The 20,894-nt window shown below is 34.3% G+C and overlaps 2 protein-coding genes across 2 annotated transcripts in view; both read right to left on the reverse strand.

The window, feature by feature from the left end:
- Positions 1-2,725: 2,725 nt before the first annotated feature.
- LOC107016764 lies at positions 2,726-17,175 on the reverse strand. Its single transcript, XM_015217130.1, has 5 exons — positions 16,692-17,175; positions 6,069-6,124; positions 5,745-5,975; positions 5,448-5,645; positions 2,726-3,007 (listed from the first exon to the last, which is right to left on the reverse strand). The coding sequence occupies exons 1-5, from the start codon at positions 17,173-17,175 to the stop codon at positions 2,726-2,728; spliced, it is 1,251 nt and encodes a 416-aa protein (XP_015072616.1).
- A 60-nt stretch (positions 17,176-17,235) lies between these two features.
- LOC114076892 overlaps positions 17,236-20,894 on the reverse strand; it is a 5,632-nt gene continuing 1,973 nt past the window's right edge. The window contains exons 4-11 of the mRNA XM_027916589.1: positions 20,646-20,892; positions 20,130-20,507; positions 19,737-19,874; positions 19,404-19,600; positions 19,157-19,256; positions 18,589-19,040; positions 17,976-18,423; positions 17,236-17,639 (exon numbers count right to left, since the gene is read on the reverse strand). Coding sequence (XP_027772390.1) covers positions 17,236-17,639; positions 17,976-18,423; positions 18,589-19,040; positions 19,157-19,256; positions 19,404-19,600; positions 19,737-19,874; positions 20,130-20,507; positions 20,646-20,892 — 2,364 coding nt within the window. The remainder of the gene's footprint in view (positions 17,640-17,975; positions 18,424-18,588; positions 19,041-19,156; positions 19,257-19,403; positions 19,601-19,736; positions 19,875-20,129; positions 20,508-20,645; positions 20,893-20,894) is intronic.

The following is a 20,894-nucleotide window of genomic DNA, read 5'->3' on the forward strand; positions in this document are numbered from 1 at the left end:
TGTAACATTAGGGATTTCTTGGCTAATCTTCATTTGCTCTGTTAAATCGCGACTCATCCAAAAGAGGATAACTATTTGGTAGTTTTTAATTAGTTTTTCTTGATTAAGTGCATTTGTTTCGTTGATTTTTCTCCAATTTTATAATCTTCGGCATTGTTAGGGACGGTAATTGAGCAAATTGGATCAATTTTCGGTCAATCATAATGGGTCAAGCTAACAAACGGGTCAAGATCCAATCCGAACAGAATTTGATTGGATCAATAATAATGGAACCAAAACTGGGCAGATAATGAGTCAAGGCACAAATCAACTCAATTTTTTCTAAGTTTAATTATTTTATTAGTTCTTTAAAATATTTTAGTACACAATAACGTTATTGATAAAAATATTTTATGAATATGTATAAAAAATTCATACTACTACAAAACCTCTAACTTTTTCATGGTCTGCTAAAAAATGGTAATTAAACAAGTGAAATTTAAACGCCTTACAATGTACAAAGACATTTATACTGAGGAATTTAAATTTATACATAAACACCAAAAAAAATCTTATATATATAATATAAATTTGTTGTCAAGAAAATTCAAATGAATATACCCTTGATCATTCTAGATTCGCCCTTACAGAAAAATAGTTAAAATGTACAAATTTTGTGTCTATAATCTTGAACAAATGATATCTCTTGGTATTTTCTCTATCTCTTCTACATAAAAATGACGATTTCCTATAATTAGAAAAGTCATAACATCAGAAAATTGAACTTGTAACTGGCCTACACAATCAAATTTAACTATTTTGAGGTATTAAATGTCACATGCAAAAAAAAATCAGTGGATTAAATTGGACAGATCAAAGTAAATTTTCAGTAACTAAATATACGTGCCAATTTCTCTAAATAAATAATAACATTAACTTTTACTTTTTTTCCCTTAAGTTATGTGGTATTTACTCTTTTTTAGGTTGTTTCGAAAAGAAAGTCTTTTCATAGTCCTATATTAATTGTTCACTTTGTTTTAGATAATTTTCTAATCATTTTGATCTCATTTATCCTTACAATTATTCCTTTTTTATTTTTGTAAATGTAATCAAGTTTGTAAACTTTGAGAAAAAGATTCTTAAAGTCCAAATTAATGAAATTTATCTTTTTTATTTATGATTTTTTGCAATGAGAAAAACAAATAACTAATATAAAATAAAAAAGACATATTTTCACTCTCAATTTTAATAAAATATTTTATAATCCCATTAATATCGAATACTTCTATTATGATGCTCCAAAATAAACATCAACACATGAACCCCAAATTGAATGATGCTACTTCGAGTTTCTTCTTCACAGATAAGGACGAATCATGTCCGACATAAATACATCTCGATCTAACTTTGACTAATCCCTTAACAGGAAAGAAATTCCTACTAGCCAAAAAGTAAGTTTCCACTCAATGTTTCAAGCTCCCTAAGAGAAATCAACACACAACATAACATTGAAATAAACAACCAAAGTCTGAAATCATACATCATTTAAGAACAAGCATGAATGTAAAAACCATCTCTGTTACCAAACAGAGTATTCAAAACATTCACAATTCTGTGTTTCCAAGCAGATAAAATCTTTCTAGTACCTTAAAGAAAAGGAAAAACACAGTCTTACTACTCTATCAACCAAAGGTCTCGTTTCTGTTTGTACTTCCAAAACATTTTAACTAAAGATTAAGAAGGTATGTGATAACGATACTAATCAACAAGATACACAACTTCTGCTTTAGATTATAAAAGATAGTCAATTAGATGAAACAAAAAAAGGGCATCTAAGATAGAATGATCATGTAACATTGCTGTATGTTATTGAGCTTGTTATTTTTTTTATAACAAAGATGTCCTCGAGCGTCAATAGTGCACGGTTCATAACTCAGTGGATGATAGACTCGCCCCTTTACTCTTCTCCACTTATATACCAGACTTTTTGTCTGCGGTAGGGTTCGATTGAGCTTGTATATATATGATTATATGGAAGCTGCATCAAGGAATGGGATATGTTCTGACAGTATAGGAAAAAGACTGAGTTATGAAGAACTGACCCCACCCCCACCCCCACCCCCCTTTTTTCCCCTCTTTTCCTGTTTTTAGTGATAATTTATCTGGGATGTGGAATTGTAACATTGAGCTGATAAGAATAATATTCTTGAAATTCAATTTCAGCATATAATGTATATTGTATCATAATTCTCATTGAAAAATGTTGTTGAAAGGGATTACCTTTTCCATTCAAAAGGGGTATTGTTTACTAACCATTAAGATCAAGGGACTTTCTCACTATTCAGAACAATGTGTGAACAACGTCGTCGACTCTCATAAAACAACTAGTTGAAATCGACTATATGAATGCTCACTATTCCATTTACGCTCAACTCATGTCATGATCATATCAAATAAAAAACAATGCACAATGACCATGAGGACCACAATGAATATATTAAAAAGATCAATAACCAACCAAAGCGTCATCCCATAGATCATTCAAAGAACAGACATTGAAACAGATTAATCAAAAACATCATCGAGATTCACCTATGTTCACAAACTGATGGTCTTCACAGTGACAAATGCAAAATAACAGCCTTACTGCTGTATCAACATTATTTTTACGATTTCAAATAGTTTAGCAAAAGATTATGATCTGGTTAAAGACTAGTTAAGATCAAACAGGGTCGTAATATGGATTCTAATCTACTCTATACACAACTTCTGCTTTAGATGATGTACGCTGAAATTTTGTTACCTCAGCGAGTACTTCAAAAGATTTTTTATCTTCCGTTTCAGAGGGCTTGGTTATCATTCTGACAATTGTTGGAGACTTGGCCAATAGAACCTTGATAAGCTGCATTTCAGCTGCTACTCCTATTGCATCATAAATCTTTACTGTCCTCAGGTGATTAAATGTCATATCCGAGAAACTTTCAGGAATATCATCAAAAGCCTCCCAGCGCGCATGTTCAAAATAGTTCTAAGAAAGATTAAGAAAAACCATCAGCCTTGATTTAAAATTGAAGATCATAAGAAAGTCAAATACATACGAAAAAGAGAGAGAAAAGTAAACATCATTAACAACCTCGATTTCAATTTCTTCTAAATTTAGAGAGCTTCTTATCAAGCAAAGAGCAAACAAACGATCAAAGAATACTCCTAGACTAATGCAAGATATGTGAAGGCGTTTAAGATAGAAAAGAGCATAAGGGAGCCGGTCCAATATACACGTCCTAGGAAGAAAATGTCGAAAATCAAGATGACTCAAAGTTATGAAAATGCAAGTTATGAAGCTATATTACCTGAACATACTCGTGATTCCAGCAGAGATTCTCAAGAGCAGGAATAGACTCAAAAATCTAGTAAACATCATGTGCTACCTCTACCGAAAATTCTGTAGGCTCATATGAAACTTTAGAAAGAAGAGGGGCATTCTTTAAATGTAAAAACTTTATATTGCCAGTGAAGATAATTGACCTCATCTTGAGAGCACTAATTTCAATGTGATTTGTATAAGCGTCGTGTTGCAGCACCAAATGCTCAGGCAACGTGCAATGTGAGATTATACTTCCAAGAAATTCCGAGGAAATATTGACTTCAATTAGTGCTAAGCTAATTAACTAATCAAATCCCTCAAAGACCGGATGAGGACGTATTCGACAATCATTGAGAAACAGATACCTCAATTGTGAACATGTAAAATATGCAGAAGGCAATTCATATGACTTACTCCTTAACGGAGGTTTAAGGACAAGAAGTTGAATGTCATTCCTACAGAGGAAATATATCATGTGATATCAAGGCCTCCGTTGTTTTCCAATGTGTTTGATCAAATTTCAGTTGTGGAAGTCTATGCCAATTATATTCCATTTCTTTGATAAGATGCTTGTCCTCACAACATTTCGTAAAGGAAACCTCGTTAGAATGTCATCAGTTACATTATCAGGAAGGTTTTTAAGTACATCGCGGAGGTAAAAGTTGTTGTTTTCCCATTTGGAAGCATAACATCAAATGACTACTACAACAAGAATTTACAGAAAATAAACAAGAACACAATATGTAAGGAATCTGCAAACTGTCCGGTTAGAGTACACACTACCTAGTTTACTTGTGTACTGAAAAAGAGATTGTTTTCAAAAGACCAACAACTCAAGTGTATCAAATCCAAGTAAAATAACTGTTGTTTTAGTTATCCAAAACTTAGAAACTTATTATTCCTATTTCAACCTAGAAGAAGAAGAATTTGAGAGAGGATGAATGTGAAGCAGTCTGCTCTCTTTGTCTTCTCAAATGGAGGTGTTGGAAGAAACTGAAGAGACAAGCTTTTGAAATTATTTTATTTTGTATTAGGATGAAAGTTAAATTATACTATTATAGTTTCAGTTTTGAAGTTAACAATTTATTTTGTAACGAATGTTGAAAGTATTTTTTATTTATGTGAATTTTATCGTTTTTTGAAAATTTTTAAAATATATTTAATATCTTTTTCAATCACCATGTAATTATAAAAAAATAAAATAAATCATAAAAATAAACAAAAGTAGAAACTGAAAAATCCAACTTTATATGATTTGATTTAGTTTTTAGAACTAATAAAATGAAATAGTTAGTTTAGGTTTTCTCTAATTAAAAATTATATCAAATCGACCTTTGTGCCCCCATCTGAAATAAAGAGCAAATTTGATTTCCTATTTAACAACTAAAACTTCTTTTTTCGTTTTTCTTAATGATTCTAAGAGTATATATATTAACTCCCAAGTAATATACATTTTCTCGTTTAAATATTTTGTATATCATACGGTCATTTTACATGTTAAAGTATGTAATATATCTTATTTAAGATGCATCAAAAATATTAAAATAGAGAGAATATATATAGTAGAAGAAAAAGTTAAGGAAGACATAATTAAGACACATTTAAAGTTTCATTTTCTTTTTCCTTTTTGCGAGTTTTACATGTAAATCATCATGTGTTTTTCATTTTCTACCTGAATTAGCCCGTGACAGTTCCACCTTCCAACGCCATGTCTTATTTCAGAGATGAATCACTAACAAGAATATCATACAAGATCTTTGTTAGTTCTGCAACGCACATCATAATTTCAAAATAAACAACAGAAGTCGTAAATCAATAACAAGCATGAAATGTAAAACCATCTCTATTACCAAACAGAGTATTCAAAACATTCATCCAGGTTCACAATTCTATGTTTCCAAGCAGATAAAACTTTTATAGTACCTTAAAGCAAAGGCAAAATACAGCCTTGCTACTCCATCAACCAAACGTCTCGTTTCTATTTGTACTTCAAAAATATTTTAGCAAAAGATTAAGAAGGATTGTGATAACGATACTAATCAACAAGATACACGACTTCTGCTCTAGATGATGCCCGTTGAAACTTTGTTATCTACGCGAGTACGTTGAGAGATTTGTTAGTTTCCATTTGACGAGGCTTAATTTCAGTTTCTTCCAAATTTGGAGAGCTCCGTATTATGCAAAGAGCAAACGAAAGCTCAAAAAACTCTCCAAGAGTATTCCAAGACATGAATAGGCGTTTCATACAGTTAAGAACTGATGGAAGCCTTGTTGGTATAACTTTAGTTGATCCATTATCGACCTATGAATAAAATGACAAAAATCTGGATGACTGAAATTCCAAAAAAAAAAAAGTACACATGAAAATGCATTACCATTAAGTAAAATGAAGGAACATTACCTCAAAAAGATCCCAGCTGAAACACTCGAGACCAGGAATAGAAGAAAAAATATTGACAAAATCATCTTCGTCCTCTACAACTAATTCTCTAGGCGCATACAGAACATTATAAAGAACAGGTACATTTTCAAGATTTATCAATTGTATATAGCCACGAAAGACAAATGACCTTAGCTTCGGAGCATTAATACTCATGATGTACGGATTGTCTATGTCTTTCAGCACCAAATCCTAAAGCAACGGGCAATAAGAGATCAAATTTTCAAGCGTATCAGAAGATAACGTGACAGATTTTAATATTAGCCTAATCAAGTTACTAAATACCTTAAAGAAACATGGAAGTTGTATTTCACAATCCTTGAGATACACATGCCTCAATGCTGAACAATTAAAAAAGAACTTAGGCAACCTGTATGGAGGATAAGTAAATGGAAGTTTAAGGACAAAATGTTGAAGATAATCAGTGTCGAGGGAAAAAATCAAACGATCAACATCAGGACACACTATTAGACTAATAATATTGAGGGTGACCTTCAATATTATTCCTCTATGAAACCTGAGGAAACTATCAATAATTGGAATAAATCCAATGGTAGGGGACGTCAAGTCCTCGGGTGTTTTCCACACTGTTTGATCAAACTTCACATGTGAAATTCGGCAGCAAATATATTGTCAGTCCTTCGAAAGTGTACTAACTCTAACAACATCTCGAAAAGACAACCTACGTAGAATGTCATCGATTAAATGAATGTTAAGGTTTCTAAGTCGATCAGGACAAGGTAAACTAAGTCCTTGTTAATCCGGAGGCATTACAATCTGTAGAAAGTAAACAAAAGTACGATAGGTAAGGTCAAAGTACACAATACATGAACAACAAACAAACAAGTCACAACTCTAAGATTAAAAGAAAAGGTGAATAATAGAAGGCAAATGTAACCTTTTTCCATGCTTAAAAAATGCTAAAGAAATTATTTGTAGCTGACATTTGCATTGATTTCTTTAATCTGCAACTCTTGATGTAAATTAATTTGGCTTACGTTAAATCAAACACATATAAAGTATTTTTGTATAGAATTTGAAAAAAACTTAGACGTTTAAATTAGTGATGTTATACTTGTTGTACTAGAAATTTATAGTATTCAGTGCTTACATCAAAATACTATAGGAATGACATGTGTTTGTTGTAACATTATAAATGAATAGATAATACTTAACACTTCCTTTAGCACTAAAGATGTCATTTGGTAGTATATACAAAAATAGTTTGTATGTAATTTTAGTTCAATGTTTGACCGTAACTTTAACTCTGGTACAACTAATACTAGTATTACAATTAACCTCTTTTGGCATATATGACCCCCAAACATTTGTTCTACAAGAAGCATAAAATATTAATTTAGTGAACTACACACTTAATTTAAATATTTTGGTGAAACAAAATAAAAAAATACATCCTGAAATTTTAATTTATGTATAAGCTATTAATAACTACACCAAAATCAGGAGAAATGGTATTATTTTGTTAATTCAAATATTCATATCCAACCCCATAATAAAACCTAAAACCATCAAGACTTGAATGAGAAATCAGATTCCTATAAATTTTAAAAAAATATTGATAGTTGAACAAGGTGATATTCATTATTCAAGACTATGTTAAAGTCCATATGCCTTTAATCTATGTTTTCTCAAGATAAGATTATTAGAATTTCACAAATATTTTACTTCTTCTTAATACTGTAATTATTTGAAAAACTACAATCTTAAGGGAAACAAGTTTGAAATAACTTAATTTTGTTGCTACCACCACCAGTACACAATGAATTTAGATACATTCATCATCAGAGTATATTTCTTGTTATTGTTGTTTTAATTATGGTTTCTTCCGAGGGTGACTCAATGCCTTTAAAGATGAGGCATATGCCTTAAACCCCAAAATTGAAGGGCCTAATTTTTTAGTAATAATAAAATTATCTTAAGCCTTTTAGCAAAAAAAAGAAAGAATGTTTTAATATGTTTAAGATTCTTTTTTATGGACCATTTTTTAAATTTAACTTCCACATGATATGTTTAAGACCATAAGATCAATACATACATACATAAATACATGCATACATACATACATGAATACATGCATACGTACATACATACATACATACATACATACATACATACATATATATATATATATATATATTATGATTATTCGTATATATATATTATGATTATTCGTATATATATATTATGATTATTCGAAAAGATTACGAATTTTACTTAATATTTTTATCAAACTAATTTTGTCCAAATTCTTGGTTTACATTATTTTAATCGTGGGTCATATTTAAGTTGGCTATTAATATCTTTTTAAAATTAAGTAACTCATTTGGGTTAAGTCGGCAGACCATTATAATAACTCAAATCTCCTCCCAAACCCATTAAAGGGACAAATATTGGGCCCTTTTTTTTTAAATTTTTTTTTATATGTCAGCAACCCAATTCTTTTATCAGCCCATTCACGTCAAGTCCACCAAGGAAGCATTTTCAGTCAGCCCAATTCTTTTACTCCCAGCCCATTTCCCTTTTCTGCACCTGACCCAGACCCGTTTTTATCTTACCCTTCTTCTCCAAGGCAACGCCAAACGTGTCTGTCCCGAACGCGTGGAGAAGAATGGCAAGCGATGAAGCACAACAAATCTAAGCAATAACANAAAATTTAGGCTTCCAACTTATTTTTGACTTTATACCACTAATTAGCTTGAGCCGTCACTGAGGTTACTTATCAATTATGTTTACTAACTAACGCTAAAATGTTCAATTAAGAAAGGACATATATTGAATACTGATTAATTTTTTTCTTTCTTCATATTATTTACTTGTTATTTACTTTCAACACTCTCTAAGCCACCTTAACACCAAAAAGTATTTATTACATTTCAAAATAGTTCTAGGAGCTATTAGGACATATTAAGAAAATGTGTAATCTTAAAATTTCGACAATAGTTCAAGGGAGTACTTATGCTTTTTTTCAAAAAAAAATAAAAAATATTTACAAACTTGACAATGTTTTGCTAACCTCATATTCAAACATTTTAATAATGACAATACTGGCCAGGTTCTTGATGCAGGAAGTAAACAAGATACAACACAAGTACCAGTCTACAATCGGGATGCTCTCAGTGATCACACTAAGGATGGGCGCACCAGTTAAGAATGGAATGTAAATATTTGTTCAATCAGATCAAATCTCACAACATGTGAAATCAAAGTCGCTTGCAAGGAAAATCAATCAAGGATATCGAAGTTAAAATCAAGGGAAAATGTTAAGGAAACATCATCATACAAATATTTACAAAGAGTACAATATAAATCAACTTAAAAAAAGCATCAAATCACACACGACTAGCAAGCCAAGACTCAAAATCCTCACGCAAGGAAAGAATTGATCTATCATGCACATATCTAATATGGACATGATTCAATAGATCAATTACAAATGACTCAAGGATAAGATCAAAGATCCTTGATTCAAATACCCTTGGGTTTCTCAAAAGAGCTTACACTATATAAAACAAGTGTTCATTGCTTAGCAGGGAAATGGACAAGAGTTTCTTTTCACATTTATTTACCTTCAAGAAAGTCTGAGCTATTGGAGCTAGTACACTCAGATTTGTGTGGTCCTTTTAAAGTGAAGTGAAAAGGTGGTGCACTTTACTTTGCTACTTTCATTAATGATCGTTCTCGCAAGATTTGGGTATATCCTTTAAAATCCGCATATCAAGTGTTTGATGTGTTTAAACTGTTTCAAGCCTTATCTGAGAGAAAAACGGGAAAAAGAAATTAAAATGTATTTGAACTGATAATGGTGGTTAGTATATTGGTCCCTTTGATAACTACTGCAAATCGCAAGGAATTCGTCATCAGAAGACTCCTCCAAAGACTCCTCAATTAAATGGTTTGGTAGAGAGAATGAACAAAACATTAGTTGAGAGAGTTAAATTTGTGCTTTCATAGGCTAAACTTCAAAATTCATTTTGGGCTGAAGCACTTAATACTGTTGCTTATGATATCAATTTGTCTCCTGTTGTTGCTTTGGGTGGTGATGTTCCCAACAAAGTTTGGTTTGATAAGGATGTCTCTTATGATCACTTGAAAGTGTTCGGGTGTAAAGCTTGTGTGCATGTTCCAAAAGATGAGAGGTCGAAATTGGACGTTAAAACTAAGTAGTGCATCTTCATTGGTTATGGCCAAGATGAGTTTGGATATCACTTTTGTAATCAAATTTATAAAAATCTCATTAGAAGTCGAGATGTTGCGCTCTTTGAAGATCAAACTATTGAAGATATTGACAAGACTAAGCAACTAGATTCTCATGCTGAGAAGATCTTAGTTGATGTTGATCCAATTCCTATTATTAAAATATCTTATGCACATGAGGGAACCCAAGGTAATAATCCGGATAATGATCAGAGTGTATAACATATAATTGTTTCTATTGATGATGTTGTAGTTGATAATCAACCAACTCATGGTGAGATGATATCTTCAGATGCTCCAGAAACCTCTTGTAGAAGATATACTAGAGAGAAGCGAAGCTCAACACGTTATTCTCATAATGAGTATATTCTATTGACTAACATGGGAGACCCTGAAGGTTATGATGAATTCGTGTTAGATACTCATAGATATATAAGTGGAAAGAATTCATCGTAGACAATCATGAGTTTTTAAGAAGTGTGGCAGGCAGGAAGCCTGTCAAAAGTTACTTCACATTAAGATCATTTGGCCCCTGTGCTGGAGGGGGATTTTGTTTAGTTAATGCCCATGTTCCAGCCAAAGTCCCATGGCCTAATCTTACATGAAAAAGGACTGGAATTATTCTCTTTATTTGGTTTCCAATTCTATTTGGAAAAGGATTAGAATTGTAATTCTATTTGTAGTTGGTTTTGGCTTTGTAAGGAAAAGCAAAACTCTATAAATAGAGGATGGTATTTAGAGAATAATTCAATTGCTCATTTATATTGTCTTTGAAATACATTAGAACATAAGAGAGGTATTTGAGAGAGCTTTCAACAAGATTAAAGAGAGAATGAACAGGGTTCTTTTGCTGCAGTTTTTTTCTCCGACGAGCAACATTCAAATCATGTTTTCTGATTAACTAACCGTTGGATCATGCTGCAATTTGGACTGAGTGTTCTTGACATCTTTTTAGTTGATTTGAATGGTGGATATTGGATTCGGATGTCATCAAGATCTTGTTTTAGGGCCCGAACAGAGGCAGGGTTTGGGTGGTGTTTCTTTCTATTTATTATTTGTTGGTGTAGCTATTATACTTGTTGTACTAGAAATTTATAGTATTGGGTGGTTACATCAAAATACTCTCGGAATGACATGTGTTTGTTGTAACATTATAAATGAATAGATAATACTTGACACTTCCTTTAGCACTAAAGGTGTCATTTGTTAGTATATATAAAAAAAGTTTGTATGAAATTTTAGTACAATGTTTGACCGTAAATTAAACTCTTGTACAACTAATACTAGTACTACAATTAACCTCTTTTGGGATATATGACCCCAAACATTTGTTCTACAAGAAGCATAAAATATTAATTTAGTGAAACTACACACTTAATTTCAATATTTTGGTGAAACATAATAAAAAAATACATCCTGAAATTTTAATTTATGTATAAGCTATTAATAAGAACACCAAAATCATGAGAAATGGTATTATTTTGTTAATTCAAATATTCATATCCAAACCCATAATTTAACCTAAACCCATCAAGACTTGAATGATAAATCAGATTCCTATAAATAAAAAAAAAAATTGATAGTTGAACAAGGTGATATTCATTATTCAAGACTAAGCCATAAGTCCATATGCCTTTAACCTATGTTTTCTCAAGAAAACATATACACAAATATTTTACTTTTTCTTAATAGTGTAATTTTTTAAAAACTACAAATCTTAGGAGGACACAAGAAATAACTTAATTTTGTTGCTAACATTACACAATAAATTTAGGTACACCCATCATCAGAGTATACTATTGTTCTTTCCTAAAAAAAAATTACTTTTGTTATTATTGTTTTAAATAGGTTTCTTCAGAGGGTGGCTCTACGCCTTTAAAGATTAGGCATATGCCTTAGGCTACCAAAAATTGAAAGGCCTAATGTTTTAGTATCAATAACATTATCGTAAGCTTTTTGTAGCAAAAAAAAAAGAATGTTTTGATTTTTATGGAACTCTTTTATATGGATCAATTTTAAATTTAACTTCCACATGATATGTTTAAGACCACAAGACTAAAAATTTTTTTTTGTCATAAATATATCTTTAGTTTGATATCATAAAAATAAAACTATTTTTATGAAAAAGAAAGAAATAACTTGAATCTCACATAAAAATAAAAAATAATTAAAATTCGTCATCCAACTTATTTTTAGCTTTAGGACACTATCTAACTTGAGCCGTCACTGAGTTTTTTTGTTTTGTTTTATCAATTATGTGTACTAACTGTTGAAGGAAGCATGACGACTGATGGGACACGTCGAAGGAACAGGTCCATCGAAGCAGACTGACGAGTTTGAGTTAGGCTCGTACTAGGATTAGACTACTAAATCTTAAGTTACGTACGACTAAGCTATTGAATATGATAGGAGTAACCTAGGATAATGTATTTGACTTGTAATACAATACTACTCATGTAATTATTTGTATAGTAATAGGATTCATAGTACAACTAGAATAGGACTCTTCTCCTATATAGGGAGATTGTAACTCAACATTATAATAATCAATACATCTTTGATTTCTACATACTCTCATGAGATTTATATGTGGTATCTGACCAATAAAGTTTTTCCGCTCTTTAACATATTAGATCAAAATATAAAACAACCAAATTATCATACAACAATGGCCATTTTACCAACACTCTCTCGACCTCTTCACTTCATCATCTTATTTTGTCCTGCTCCATTAAACTTAAGACAATGAACTATCTTATATGGAGGATACAAATGACTTAGTTGTTTCAAGTAATGAGATTAACCGAAATCATCACATAACCACGTTGAGCGACCTGTTTCAATGGACAAACTACTGAGAAAAGTGTTACAGGCGAAAGGGTGCAAAAGACAACAACATTGTTGATGATTGGGAGGATAAGGATATGTTGCGAATGAGTTGGATTTCAGGCACCTTGACAGAAGAAAGCATGTACCTTATTGTAGGCTGCTCAACTTCCAAGGAGATATCGGAATGCTTGGAAGAAACATATTTTCAAGCAACTAAAGATAAGAAGTTCCAAATAAAGTAACAACTGCAAAGTGTGAGGCTAGGAACACAAACAATTGACGAATACATTAAGGAGTTCAAAGGCATATGTGATGGTTTTGCAACCATTCACAAGTCTGTAGATGAAGATAGAAAAAATGATTAATTTTGATAGAGGTCTAGGTTATAATTACAAGAACTTCAAGATTGTCATGCTATTTAAGACACCATATCCTACTTTTAATTAGTTTGTTAATGCTCTCAGGGGTTTTGATATGAGGGAGGAGGAAGAAGAAGTGCCTTAACAAAACAATAACATGGCATTCTCTGCCCAAAGAGGCAGGGGAAGAGGAAACTACTCACAAAGAAGAGGAAATAATAACTTCAATTCAAGAGAAAGAGACTTCAAGCCTGCAGGACAAGAAACATGTCCTTATAACAACAAAAATGGACCAGGTCCTCAGAACAGTCCTTCAAGTGAAAGTCATGAAAGGGACAATGATGATGCGTGTCAAATTTGTTGTAGGAATAACCATACTGCTATTAATTATTTTTAGGTGAGACTACTCTTACCAAGCAAAAGATGAGCTACCACAATCATTGCCTGCTATTAATCTACAACACTCTACTAATGACACCTTGTATGTGGACTCAGGAGCAAGTAGCCAAATGACACATAACTCAGGTATCCTTACTGTCTTAAACACTACAATGAACCAAATAAAATAATTGTTGGAAATGGATCAATGTTGCACATTACACATGTTGGAATAATATTTGGAGCAGGTCTAAAGTTAAAGAAAGTTCTGGTAGTCCCTAAGATCAACAAAAATTTACTCTCAGTTAGTAAGATCGCAAAGGATTATTGCTGTACTCTTGAATTTGATGAACCAAACCTTGTTGTTTAGGAAAAGAGGACAAGGACACTGCTAGACAAAATATCTAAAAGGAATGGACTTTATGCTTTGAAAGATAACCATCTATATGCCTTGACTGCTGCACACGACTAGAACACAACAAACAACATGTGTCATACTAGATTAGGACACCCTAATTTGAAGTATTTAAATGTTTTGAGTAGTAATAATTGAATTAATATTAGTAGTTAGAATAAAATGCCAACTATTTGTTCTAGTTGTCAGTTGAGAAAGAGCTGTAAACTTCCTTTTTGTTTGAGAAATAAAATTGAGAAAGAACCCTTATTGAAAATTCATCGTGACTTATTGGGACCTACTCCTGTCGAATCTTCCCAACATATGAAATATTATGTCATTTTTTTTAATGATCACACCAGATATACATGGATTTATCCATTGAAAAAAGAAGTCTTAATTCTTTGAGGTCTTTATAAAATTTTAGAAAATGGTGGAAAAATAATTTTCTAAAGAGATCAAGATTTTTCTGTGTGATGAAGGTGTTGACTTTATCCAAATAGACTTCATTAAGCATTTCGAAGATCATGGCATTGTGAGATATATTTAATGTCCTAACACACCTGAATAAAATGGAGTTGCACAGAGAAAACATAGACATAGTATGGAGACTGGCTTAACTTTACTACTTCATGCTAACCTACCTCTGTTTCTATGTGTTGAAGCTTTCCTCATTGCAGTAGTTTTCATCAATAGATTGCCTTCATCAGACATAAAGATGGTGACTCCGTTTGTTAAGCTGTTTGGGGAAAAACCTAATTACAACAATGTCACGACCCAAATTTGCAAGTCGTGATGGCACCTATGTTCCCACCCAATAGGTAAGCCAACCCAACATATTAACCCAACTAAACCAACAAATGAGTAAAAAGACTAACACTTAGCAAGAATCTTCAACATTTAGTTCCTTATAAGTACGAAATGCGGAAGCTAAAATATATCACCCCCAAGAATTGGTGTCTTAAGTACAAGAGCTTCTAAAATTCGGTGCAAGTCTGAAACTAAATGACAAATCTAACATAAGGGGTATCCTGTTTGAATACTAATAAAAGAATAAATAAAAGATAGAGGGAGGTGTGGGCCACGAAACAGCCAAGCAGCTCACCACAACTCCAAGCTCGGACTCAATTCGCTCCACGAGATGTGTTTCTACTCGGAATCGAATCTGCACCACAAAGAGTGCAACAAGCGTAGTATGAGTACGAAACCACGTATACCCAGTATGTCTCATTAATCGACAACGAAGAAGTAGTGACGGGAGTTTATACAAAAAGAATAAATTTGTAAATTATATAAGTATATATATATATATATATTAAACTCACTATTTAGGTTTCATCAATAAAGGTAATCAAACATCAAGTATTTTCCAAACACCAAACAAAACACATAATCATCAAAATAAATNCATCTCAATCAATCAATATGAACATAATACATAACCACCTCAATTATCACAACTATACAGGTGCAATAAATAAAACACAATCACACAAGGATTTCAAGTCAATAATATATCGGCTATTGCCCATATCTTTTGCGTTTTCACATTAAAATTCACATTCTATAGTTAACCTTCCCTTTTATAACACCGGTATTCGTACCAATGCCCGTCACACCATTGATACGAGATTCCCATCTTTCGCCCTTACCCCTTTGGGTACTTCATTTTTTTAATCTTTTATTAAGAAATGTCCTTCAACAAGTCTAAAAAGTCTTAACATACCTCAGTGCCGAACTCGTGCCACGAATCCTCAAGGTACTTCCTTCCCTTTTCGCAAAATTTCGGAACGTTCACGATCTACCAATGATGCAATATTCGTAAGTAAGCGAGTTTGTATCAAATCATTATATGTCTATCGTAGACCCTAAAACTCACTCATATTTCTAATCTAGCTCCAAGCCTTGATAAAATTTGTATGCCAAATTTATCATATTTGATAAATTTCAAGTCAAGAGTTTAACTTTAACCTCTCCAAATACCCTAGAATTCACTATTAAATCATATAATATACATCTAATAATTAATTGCCTATCTCAATATATCAAAAACTATTATCTTAATTTGATAAAATAAGTACAAATAATAATCAATTAAGAGAACCAAAGAATACCGTAGTATCGTAAACACATTCTTTCTTTTCTTCAAGTGCATACGGTCAATTGCCTAACTTTTTAATAAATTATACATATAAATGCATTATGTATCCAATGTTTAATAATTCATTGGCATCATTACCTCAATTTACCCTATGCCTTTTTGATATTTAATACAATATGCACTACAACAACTACCATAGGGCTTAATCACCTCTAACAACTTATTTTATTAAATTACTTCAAGTGCACCATATCATTATATAAAAACATTATTGAATTTGGATTGTTTACCTGGAAATCAATGCCGCCGTAGCAGTTTGGTTCCTCTCGTCTCCATAGAGGTTGTTTTTAACTTTTATTTCATTATTCTAAAATAACCTACTAATATATTTAATTATATAAGTCAAATTTTAAGGAGTATTTATACATATGCCCTATTAACTATTTCTATGTTAATTATTTAATAAATTCTCATCAACTAGATACTCGTAGTTATCGAATAGTTTAAAAATACACCTTTAAGTATTCAAAAGGAGTCAAAATAGTCCTAGTTTTCAAACGACCAGCGGGTCGTTACATCACCTACCACTTAAACAAACGTTCGTCCTCGAACGGAAAAAGAAAAGAGCTAACCTGAACGCTCAAAAAGATGAGGATATTTACTCCTCATGTCTAACTCTGTCTCCCATGTAGCCTCCTCTAGTGGACGATGCTTCCATTGAACCTTTACTGAAGCAATCTCCTTGGACCTTAGCTTCCGAATTTGCCTATCCAAAATAGTTATCGGCTCTTCCTCAAAAGTCAAATTCTTATCAAGTAACACTGAATCCCATTGAATCACATGATCACCACCCTGATGATACTTCTTAAGCATTGAAATATGAAATACAGGATGGACACTTGACAAACCAGGTGGCAAAGCAAATTGATACGCCACCTCACCAATACGCTCAACAATCTCGAAAGGACCAATATACCTTGGGCTCAACTTGCCCTTATTTCCAAACCTCATCACACCCTTCATGGGTGAAACCTTCAATAAAACCCTCTCTCCAACCATAAACTCTAAATCACGAATCTTGCGATCAACATAACTCTTTTGCCTACTCTGAGCCATGAGAAGTCTATCTTGGATCAACTTGACCCTGTCCAAGGACTCCCTCAACAAATCTGTACCTCATGGTCTAACCTCAAATGCATCAAACCAGCCAATTGGAGATCGACATCTCCTACCATACAGAGACTCAAATGGTGCCATCTCAATGCTCGAGTGATAACTATTATTGTAAGCAAACTCCGCTAAAGGATAGAACTGATCCCACTGACCACCAATGTCAATCACACACGCCCGCAACATGTCCTCAAGAACCTGAATAGTCCGCTCAGACTGACCATCAGTATTAGGGTGAAAGGCAGTACTAAGATCCACCCGAGTTCCCAACTCTTTCTGCATAGACCGCCAGAAATGAGATGTAAATTGGGTTCCACAATCTGAAATAATAGATATAGGAACCCCATGCAACCGAACTATCTCCCGAATATAAATCTTGGCTAACCTTTCTGAGTTATAGGTAGTCTGAACTGGTACAAAGTGTGCAGACTTAGTCAGTCGATCCACAATGACCCATATAGCATCAAACTTACCCAAGGTACGTGGCAACCCTACCACAAAGTCCATAGCAATGCGCTCCCACTTCCACTCAGGTATGGGCATCCTCTGAGTCATACCTCCAGGCTTTTGGTGTTCATACTTCACTTGCTGACAATTCAAACATCGAGATACAAAATCTACTATGTCCCTCTTCATACGACACCACCAATAGTGTTGCTTCAAGTCACGATACATCTTAGTAGCCCCCGGATGAATAGAGTACCTCGAACTATGAGCCTCCTCCATGATCAATCTAGTCAAATCACCTGTACGAGGAACACATATACGACCCTTAATCCTCAAAACTCCCTCACTATCAAGAATTGCAGCCTTGGCTTCTCCTTTTAAAACCTTGTCCCTAATCTTACATAAATCACCATCATCAAACTGTTGAGCCCGAATCTGCTCCAACAAGGATGACCTAGCCTCCATATAAGCCAACACCTTACCAGATTCTGAAATATCAAGTCTCACAAAGCTATTGGCCAAGGATTGGACATCCCTAGCTAAAGGACGCTCGCCAACCTGTAACATGGCTAGACTACCCATACTTACCGCCTTCCGACTCAAGGCATCTGCTACAACATTTGCTTTGCCTGGGTGATAAAGAATAGTCATATCGTAGTCTTTGAGCAACTCCAACCATCTCCTCTGCCTCAAATTTAGATCCCTCTGATTGAATATATACTGGAGACTACGATGATCCGTGAACACCTCACAATGCACACCATAAAGATAATGCCTCCAAATCTTTAATGCAAACACCACAGCCGCCAACTCTAAATCATGAATAGGGTAGTTCTTCTCATGAACCTTTAACTGCCTCGAAGCATAAGCTATCACCCTTCCCTTCTGCATCAACACACAACCAAGACCAACCCGAGAAGCATCACAATATACGACAAAACCCTCTCCCTCCACGGGTAGGGTCAAAATTGGAGCAGTAGTCAATAAAGTCTTGAGCTTTTGGAAACTAACCTCACATTTGTCAGACCACTGAAAAGTCACTTCCTTCTGTGTCAATCTAGATAATGGAGATGCAATGGATGAGAAACCCTCAACAAACCGTCGATAATAACCTGCAAGGCCCAAGAAACTCCGAATCTCAGTAACTGAAGAAGGTCTGACCCAATCTCTAACCGCCTCAATCTTCTTAGGATCCACCATGATACCCTCCTTGGACACTACATGTCCCAAGAATGCTACCGAACTAAGCAAAAACTCACACTTTGAAAACTTTGCATAAAGCTTCTTCTCCTTTAGAATCCCAAGAACAATCCTCAAATGAAGCTCGTGTTCCTCCTTAGTGCGTGAGTATATCAATATATCATCTATGAAGACAATATCAAAGGAATCTAAATATGGTTTAACACTCTATTCATCAAGTCCATAAAAGTTGCTGGGGCATTAGTCAATCCGAAAGACATCACCAAAAACTCGTAATGACCATAACGTGTTCGAAAAGCCGTCTTAGGGATATCCTCCGCCTTAACCTTCAGCTGATGATAGCCAGATCTCAATTCAATTTGTGAGAAAACTGAAGCACCCTGTAACTGATAAAATAAATCATCAATACGAGGTATCGGATACTTATTTCTGATGGTTACCTTGTTCAACTACCGATAGTCAATACACATACGCATAGATCCATCTTTCTTCTTTACAAATAACACTGGAGCACCCCAAGGAGATACACTTGGTCTAATAAAACCTTTGCTTAACAAATCCTGCAACTGCTCCTTCAACTCTTTCAATTCAGCCGTTGCTATACGATAAGGAGGAATGGAAATAGGCCGAGTGCCTGGCTCCACATCAATACAAAAATCAATATCACGATCTGGTGGAAGACCTGGCAAATTGGTCGGGAATACCTCTGAAAATTCACTCACCACTGGAATAGACTCAAGCATAGGAGTCTCAATACTAGTATCTCGAATGTGGGCCAAGTACGCCAAACATCCTCTCTGTACCAACTGACGAGCCTTAAGGAATGATATCACACCCTTTAGAAGGATGACTAAGAGTACCTCTCCATTCTACTATAGGAATTCCAGGGATAGCTAAAGTGATGGTCTTGGCATGACAATTTAAAATTGCGTGGTAAGAAGATAACCAATCCATACCAAGAATCACATCAAAATCTATCATATCTAAGACCTTTAAATCTGCATGAGTGTCACACCCCATCAAAGTAACAGTACATAAACGATACACCCGATCTACAACTACAGAATCCCCGACAGGAGTAGAAACACGTATTGGCAAATGAAGAGACTCACACAATATATCAAGACTAGGAGAAAAGTATGTAGACACATAAGAATAAGTAGAGCCTTGATCAAATAATACAGGTTCTGGTCGATGACAAACCAGAATAATACCTGTGATAACAGCATCTTAGGCTTCAGCCTCTGGCCTACCTGGAAAAGCATAACAGTGAGAACGACCTCCATCAGATTGTGAACCTCCACGACCACCACCTCGACCAGAAGGAGAACCACCTCTGCCTAAATGAGAACCACCTCTACCATTCGGTGCACCACCCCTAGCTGGAGGTTGTGCAGCCCTGGAAGTCGAAGCCTGAGAACTCTGATGTAAGCCACCACGTCTGGTCCTAGGGCATTCTCTCACAAAGTGTCCCATATCACCACACTCAAAGCAGCCCCTACAAGACGCAGGCTGATGAGAGGAACCTGAATGACCAGAATTCCCTCCACGAACTACAGGTCTAGAAGATGAACCCTGCGAAGTATGCACTGAGCTCGAAGAGTTATGCCCAGCGTAACCAGCCTCAGACACTGCTATAGCAGCATGAATAGGTCTGCTGGACTGAGGGTGCTAACCTCTGCCCAAGTAACCCCGACTCCTAGGCGGAGCACCACCATAATCACCTGAATAACGAGTCCTTTTGCCCTCTAGCTACTCAAATCCCTCACGCTGAATCATCTCCAACTCCTTAGCAGCATCTACAACTTTCTGGAATGGATCACCAGAAGCAGCAACCTGAGAAACTCCTAGGCGAATTGGAATAATCAACCCCTTAACAAACCTCCTCACTCTCTCAGCCTCTGTGGGAAGTATCATCGAAGCATGCCTAGCCAAGGCATGAAATTTTCCCTCATACTCTGCAACTGACATACCATTTTGCTGCAAACCCTCAAACTCGGCCCTCTTGCGCTCCCTCT

The sequence above is a fragment of the Solanum pennellii genome, chromosome 4 (genome assembly GCF_001406875.1).
Source record: "Solanum pennellii chromosome 4, SPENNV200".
In the NCBI taxonomy this organism is placed as follows: domain Eukaryota; kingdom Viridiplantae; phylum Streptophyta; class Magnoliopsida; order Solanales; family Solanaceae; genus Solanum; species Solanum pennellii.